The sequence below is a fragment of the Lutra lutra genome, chromosome 10 (assembly GCF_902655055.1).
Source record: "Lutra lutra chromosome 10, mLutLut1.2, whole genome shotgun sequence".
In the NCBI taxonomy this organism is placed as follows: Eukaryota; Metazoa; Chordata; class Mammalia; order Carnivora; family Mustelidae; genus Lutra; species Lutra lutra.
The window spans coordinates 100806872-100815112 of NC_062287.1; the positions used below are offsets into that span (position 1 = coordinate 100806872).

The 8241-nt window shown below is 37.5% G+C and overlaps 1 protein-coding gene across 1 annotated transcript; it reads right to left on the reverse strand.

The window, feature by feature from the left end:
* Positions 1-254: 254 nt before the first annotated feature.
* LOC125078852 (olfactory receptor 5M3) lies at positions 255-6531 on the reverse strand. Its single transcript, XM_047692073.1, has 2 exons — positions 6523-6531; positions 255-1190 (listed from the first exon to the last, which is right to left on the reverse strand). The coding sequence occupies exon 2, from the start codon at positions 1185-1187 to the stop codon at positions 255-257; it is 933 nt and encodes a 310-aa protein (XP_047548029.1). The 5' UTR covers positions 1188-1190; positions 6523-6531.
* Positions 6532-8241: the final 1710 nt, after the last annotated feature.

The following is an 8241-nucleotide window of genomic DNA, read 5'->3' on the forward strand; positions in this document are numbered from 1 at the left end:
CAATTAGTGCACTTGTGAACACTGGTTCCAACAACCTTTTAAATGAATTAATTCTTTAAGTTTTAATTAGTCCTCACTACTTACTTCAACAGAGATAGATCTACCTCCTTTTCTTCTCCCATTTTGAGCCTTTATCTCTCTTTTTTTTATTTTTAATGCACGAAATACCTTTTGTAAAAAGTCTTTAAGTAATACATTGGATCACCTTTTGTTGACAAATGCTTATGAATCACACAGACAGTATTAACAGAATTTTATTTTGTTAAACATGTTCTCCTGATCACTTTACTCATGGCTCCTTTCACACTCTTGTTCCTCAGACTATAGATCATGGGATTCAGCATGGGGATCACTGTGGTGTAAAACACAGCCACCATTTTCCCTTGCTCCAAGGACTCATCTGTGGGTGGCCTGAGATACATGAACATGAGTGTCCCATAAAATATGATGACCGCTGTCAAGTGGGAGCCACAGGTGGAAAAGGCCTTCCTCCTCCCTTCCGCTGAGTGCATCCGTAGAATGGCAATGAGAATGAACAGATATGAAATGGTCACCACAGCCAGAGAATATGTCACATTGATGCCTCCAAGAATGGTCATCGTATATTCTTTTACTAAAGTCCCAGCACATGCCATTTTGATGAGAGGTGGGTCTGCACAGTAGAAGTGATTGATCTCAATATTCCCACAAAAGGACATGCCATATGTCCACAGGGTTGCGGCCAGACTAGTCAGAAAGCCATATATGTAAGGGAAAGAAATCAGTCGCATACAGACCACCCTAGACATTTTGCTGCTGTACAGCAGAGGTTTCCCAATTGCCATGTACCTATCAAAGGCCATCACAGCAAGAATGAAAACTTCTACATGGACAAGGGCAATGAAGAAGAAACACTGTACCAAACAACCGGCATAAGAAATAGTTTTTGTTTCTGATAACAGATTTTCCAACATTTTGGGGGTCACATTGGAAGAAAACCAGACATCCACAAATGACAAATGACTGAGGAAAAAGTACATGGGGCTGTTAAGCTGTGGACTGACCTTAATTAACATGATCATGCCAATATTGCCTACCACGGTGACAACATAGACCATAAGAAAAATGATGAAGAAGAGGACTTGCCATTCCTGACGACTGGTTAGTCCCAAAAGAATAAACTCTGTCACATCGGTGAAATTGAGCATTTTCTCAACTCCAAGTCAATATTTTCTCAATTCTACGTCAATATTCGTCATAAATCCTAGTGATAACTGGAATGTAATGAATTAAAAATCAGATATTGTTTATTTATTAATTTATATATTTTCCATGCCTCTTCTATCTTCCTTTATTCAATATCTATGCCTGAATTCTGCCATTCTTTACAACTAATCTTTTCTGAGGACTTGCTATGTAGCAGGCTTTCTGAAAGTTACTGAATGCCTTCGTACATAACAGCTATACCAAATATTGTGATTGAAACATACTAGTACTGGGCGCCTGGGTGGCTCAGTGGGTTAAGCCGCTGCCTTCGGCTCGGGTCATGATCTCAGGGTCCTGGGATCGAGTACCGCATCGGGCTCTCTGCTCAGCAGGGAGCCTGCTTCCTCCTCTCTCTCTCTCTGCCTGCCTCTCTGTCTACTTGTGATCTCTGTCTGTCAAATAAATAAATAAAATCCTTAAAAAAAAAAAAAGAAAGAAACATACTAGTACTCAGTATTCTGCTTAGCCAAATTACAAGATTACTTCTTTCTTTCTATTTTTTTTTTAGGATTATTTATTTATTTGTCAGAGAGAGAGAGGGAGCATGCAAAAACAGGGGGAGTGGCAGGCAGAAGCAGAAGCAGTCTTCCCACTGAGAAGGAGCCAGATGTGGGATTGGATCCCAGGACCCAAGGATCGTGACCTGAGCCTAAAGCAGACTTTTAGAGGACTGAGCCACCCAGACATCCCTAACTCTTTCTTTTTAAAGACTTATTTATTTATGTTAGAGATAGAGAGAGAGGGGAAAAGAGAGCAAAGATGAGTGGGGGGAGGAGCAGAGAGAGAGAGAAGGAGAGAGAATCCTCAACCTGATCTCCCATTGAGCAAGGAATGGGATGTTTGGCTCAGTCTTACAACCATGACATCATGACCTGAGCCAAAATTAGGAGTCCGAAGCTTAATTGACTGATCCACCCAGGCACCCCTCCAAGATTATGTCTTAAATATACATTGTTTCAGATAATGGCATGTTTGGTACTTCTTAAGTATTTTAAGGTATTTATGAAGACTTTTACTTCCTTTTTTAACCCAAAGCAAAAATAATTTTTTTACCTTATCACTTTTTCATCATAAGCATATTTCCATGATTAGGGGTGGAAACCACTTAATCAAATAACTCACCAGCCCCAAGAGTCAGACAAAAAATTGTTTTTAATCTAACCTCATACTTAGACTCATTTAAATTGATAAAGGACAAACTGGCCACATTGGTCACCAAAGCCAAGTATAAAGGGGTAAACTACTTATACACATTCATATATATATATATATATATATATATATATATATATATTCCTTGAATGTGGACCCTTTGGCATCTCTAAGGTGAAATTATAAATAATCTTATAATCAACTAAATATTATTGACAATATGTCCTATCATATTCTGGAGATTCAAAGATAGGTAAAACAAAGGTATAAATGTCACCACTTATTGTGGAATTTTGCAAACAAACTTTTTATAACCATAATATATTTTTACATATTTATAAGGAAGTCAGAAAGTAAGGAATGATTCACTTTACTTTGGAGATCCAGTGACATTCTGGAAAAGCTTCTTGGATATTGTGCAAACTTATTTTCAATGTATTTAGCTTCAAATTTCTATTTAACAAATGTATATGTTGTATTATATAAACCTTTTCTCAGGACAATATCACACAAATTATTTTCTTGAGAAAACACTAATACCTTGCATAATGTTAATAGGTATTAAGGAGAAAAATCTATAATTGCTTATTTATTAAATAACAATGAGTAATCTCCATATCCTATCAGTGTCTTAGAGATACACATCTACCTGTAAAGTTAAACTATGAGAAGTTTTTTGGAGGAAAAAAAATATGTTATAATTAGCCTAGCTAGCATTTACTTAGCTTGAAAATGAGAAAGATGAAGAAAGAAAATGAGAGAGAGAGAGCTTCCATCAGTATCAATGAACATTCATGTCTGTAGAACACAGAGTGTACTTCTGTTCAACAGGAATCCCAAGATAGCTTTTCAACGGGACAATGAATTTGTTGAAGATGGTATTGTGTTGTGCCCTCCAAAGGCTAAATGTCATTTCTAGGGCCAGTGATTGTTTCCAAGACCCTTGTTTTAACCTCCAGCATCACACTTTGTTCAATGAACAAGTTGAACATATCCATTGATATCACTGGATAGTGACCAGAAAAGATAAGAGTGGGCAGGAAGATACATTTCTGGCCATAATGAAAACAAACAGACTTTTATCCACAAAGGTAACTTCCACCCACCCAGCTTGGAAAGAATAATTCTCTTGGAGAAAGGAAAAAGCTTCCAACCAAAGTAGATTAGACTGAGACTATATGACTCCAGAGTCTCAGGTGAATTAATGAAAACTTGAGGCATTATGAAATGACTTAAACATTTTAAAGAATAAGAACAGTTCAAGTTCCATATACGCTAAGGAGTATTATGCCTCCATCAGAAAGGATGAATACCCAACTTTTGTAGCAACATGGATGCGACTAGAAGAGATTATGCTGAGTGAAATAAGTCGAGCAGAGAGAGTCAATTATCATATGGTTTCACTTATTTGTGGAGCATAACAAATAACACGGAAGACATGGGAGATGGAGAGGAGAAGGGAGTTGAGGGAAATTGGAAGGGGAGGTGAACCATGAGAGACTATGGACTCTGAAAAACAACCTGAGGGTTTTGAAGGGGCGGGGGATGGGAGGATGGGGGAACCAGGTGGTGGGTATTAGGGAGGGCACGTACTGCATGGAGCACTGGGTGTGGTACAAAAACAATGAATACTGTTATGCTGAAAAGAAATAAAAAAATTATTAAAAATTTTAAAAAAAGAACAGTTCAAGTTATTTATAACTGGATAAACCACTTTGGAATATATTTCTGTATAGGCTGAATGATCTGTGACAGAGTTAATAAAGTTATCACTAAAATCCTTTGTTTTATGATACACAGAATGCCACCTTTTCTGTATAATGTCTGTGTCTTCTGTCCATCCACCCTCAGCCTTAAGGCCTCATGTTACCTTTATGGGACTCATTCTCCCCTAGAAGAGTTTTCCAGGGATCAACTGGACATGGTCATTTAGATTGAAGCATACACAGATACATGGGGATAAATTAAGGCTTCAAGAATGCATGTGACCACATTGAATTAGAGTTGAACATCAATCCATTATGCACAAAGCAGAGTTTCCTTTAAATTAAATACTAAACAAACTGCTTTGTGATGACTCACTCACTATTCACAGTATGTGTATTAAGACATTGGCCAAGGTTACCTACCTACCAATTTATCATTCTCGTCACAAAAGTTAAGTTACCATTTTAAAGAAATATATTTTTGACCCTAAAAAATAAAAGATGACATCAAATCACAGAGTAGAAAGTAGTAATATGAACATATATTTTGCTTTGGGTTTGTTATTACAAATTTTCCCAAATATACACAGTAACCATGTATAGCACTTACACAACTTCCATAAAGCTAATGCACACAAAATCATAAATCAGTTGCATTACAACTGGAAGTTAAGTGACTATGATGGACATGGCTGCCTGGGCTTTTCACCCTTATGCATTTTTCAAAGGTTAATAGAAGAATTCTTACTTGGAAATTCAGATCTATTGCCATGGTATCAAGAATGATGCAGCACAATGAAAGGGTATAAAAGACAATGGTCAATGAACTTTGCAAAAGCTACATATATGAACGAATGAGAGGTGGTTCACCCACTGATAGACAGCAATCGTGACATCACGGAGAGGGGAGTAGTCAGACCTGAATGAGGTCTGGAAAAAAGTAGGGGATTGGGAGACCTCATTAGTACTTAGAGGGCTGTCCTCACCATCTAAAGGCAAAAATGCATACACAGACTTCCCATGTTGTATCAGTCTGTATTTCAAATTAAATTACCAATAAAGATGGAGAAACAGGCATGAAAATATAAAGTATTACAGTTGAATAATTCCTTTTCTTGAGGTGCCCGGGTGGCTCAGTCAGTTAGGCATCAGACTCTTGATTTTAGCTCAGGTCATAACCTAACCGCCCTGAAATGAAGCCCAGCATCTGGCTCCATGCTCAGCAGGGCATCTGCCTGAGATTCTCTCCCTCTGCCCCTGCCCTCTCTGTCTCTTTCTTTCTAAAATAAATAAATAACTCCTTAAAAATAATTTTTTTAAAAAAAGAGGAAAAAAAGCATTTCATTTCTGTTGTCAGAATTTGGTTGCATTCTGTCTCCATGACTCATAAAGTTGGGCTGCTTTTATACTTTCTTTGTTTTCTCTTTAATTTCTCTATACCTAATATGATGTACCAGTAATTATAGTACTCATTTTATTATTTAATTATGAATCTTAAAAGAGATATTATATATTCACATGTAATAAATACACAGGACACAATTATTCTTAAATGCACTCTAGGAAATTAGCACTTCCATTAGTAGCTTATAATAAATAAATAATCAAATCTCTATAGAAAATCTCTCTCAGGGCCTCTGGTTGGTTCAAATGGTTGAGAAACCAATTCTTATTTTGGCTCAGATCATGATATCAGTGTTATGTTACCACGCCCCACGTTGGAATCTGTGCTCAGAAGGGAGTTGACTTGAGATATTAACCATCTGCCCCTTCTCTCTCTCTCCCCACCCCAAATAGATAAATAAATCCTTTAAAAAAAAATTGAAGAGGGGACCTGGGTGGCTCAGTGGGTTAAGCCGCTGCCTTCGGCTCAGGTCATGATCCCAATATCCTGGGATCGAGTCCCACATCGGGCTCCTTGCTCAGCCAGGAGCCTGCTTCTCTCTCTGCCTCTCCCTGCCACTTCGCCTACTTGTGCACTCTCTCTCTCTCTCTGACAAATAAATAAATAAAATCTTAAAAAAAAATTGAAGAAAATCTGCTTCTTTCCCTCTCACTGTTTATTTCCTCCATCCCTCCTATTTCTCTGTCTCTCCCATGCACACAAATACACACCTTCACACTCAGATAATATCTATGGAATAATTAAGGGCAATTATGAAGAATAAGATAAGATAAAATCCAAGATGCAAATTTAATCTGAGAGATCCAGATACATTTTTATACCAACCTGAGAATGAAGAGAAATATTTCCAGTAAGAATGCAGAAGTGAAAGGCAAATGCTACATAAGAGATGATCAACAATGTATACCAGGTAAAAGAGAACCTGGAAGTCCACAAGAGAATTTTCCCTTAAATGTTCGCTTTGAAAAAACAAAAACAAGGAAGAACCAATTAAGAAGTTTGTCTACAAATGACCCTGGGGGCAAGTAGCTCTCTAGAGGTAGAGTCCACTGTTGTTGAGTTTTGTTTTTTAATACCAGATTTGCACAATTTGGTTTTCCCCAAACTCAAGTTATTTTGCATGTGTCCTGGGATCAAAGAACACAGTTTGTTTTGGGTTTGCATCAAGCCCAGTTGGTGATGGTGTCACTCAGTCTGCACACGGCAGTCTTGTGTTCTGCAGTCCTTGGTCTGTGCCACTGGGCTTTTCCAGTGAAAGATGAAATAAGTAGCATCATTGCCTACAATAAAAACTGTAGCATATCAGAGCAGGAAAATGATTCTGTTTTACATCCTTCATTTTATAAGTAAGAACATAAAAAATTTAATAATAGCAACAATAAAGCGTTTATTACATTTGCACACGCTAACTTAATTTTCACCACTACCTCTTGAAGCCATTATTATGATATCTATTTTACAGACAAGAAACTTAGAGCTTAAAGAGTTTCAGTGACTTGCTCAAGGTCACACACCTTAAATCAGGGACTAGATTCCTGTTCCTGGTTCCAGACATTGATTCCAGAGTTTGTACTGCTACTCATCTCATCCAATTGGCCTAAAGTAACTACTAATTGGGCGGATAAAAATTTTTATCTACCCAAAATACACCCATTTCCACTATATGACTGGTATGTATAATATATTCTATAGAATATATTCTTTCACACTCTTTATGAACTTGAAGGAACAAAAATATGTTCTTTGTATAGCCAAAGAATGTGGATATGTCAATGATAATGTGCATTTGATCATGTTAATTGAATCTCCTGGCAATATATGTCCTCCAAGTGGTTCCCTTTTCTGGTCTCACTGCTGCATTATACTCATTTTAGTTCTGGCAACAAGAGCCTACTTCTGCTTCTTGAGAACAGTGGAGGAAATTGCTGCTTTCCCCCCAGATTGCAAGAAAATTTTCAGTAGAGCCTTATTCTTTGCCCTACCCATGGCCTAATATAGGCCCTATCTATATTAACATTGTGCTAGGTTTAATTTCTAAGGCCAGCCTCTACAAGACACTAAATAACCTCATGTGATTCCTCTGGATTTTATGTTAAAAGATGGTTATCAATATAAGAAGTCATGACACCCACTCATTTACCACAGAGAAATCTAGATAGGACAACTAGTAGAGGAAGAAACTGAGTTATTATTATTCTAATTAGAGTTCTCACCAGACCACAAAGACTATTTATTGCGATTATCTAACTCTATGAGTCATGAAAAACTTACTTTCCTTTTAAACATTTCCTGAGGGTCTCTGTGTAAAACTAATACTCTCCTCCCCTGTATTTTCATATAACTTAGTTCATATTGCTGTCATTATGGCATTGTATCTCAGATAGTTGTTTTTTTTTTTTTTCAGCATAACAGTATTCATTGTTTTTGCACCACACCGAGTGCTCCATGCAATCCGTGCCCTCTCTAATACCCACCACCTGGTTCCCCCAACTTCCCACCCTGTCCCCTTCAAACCCCTCAGATTGGTTTTCAGAGTCCATAGTCTCTCATGGTTCACCTCCCCTTCCAATTTCCCCCAACTCTCTTCTCCTCTCTAACTCCCCTTGTCCTCCATGCTATTTGTTATGCTCCACAAATAAGTGAAACCATATGATAATTGACTCTCTCTGCTTGACTTAGATAGTTTTAAGTGCATATTTCATAATGTTAGACAGTGAACAGTTTGAAACAATG

Excerpts from the sequence above, each read along its gene's own strand:
- LOC125078852 (XM_047692073.1), bottom strand. The coding sequence starts at position 1,187 with ATGCTCAATTTCACCGATGTGACAGAGTTTATTCTTTTGGGACTAACC.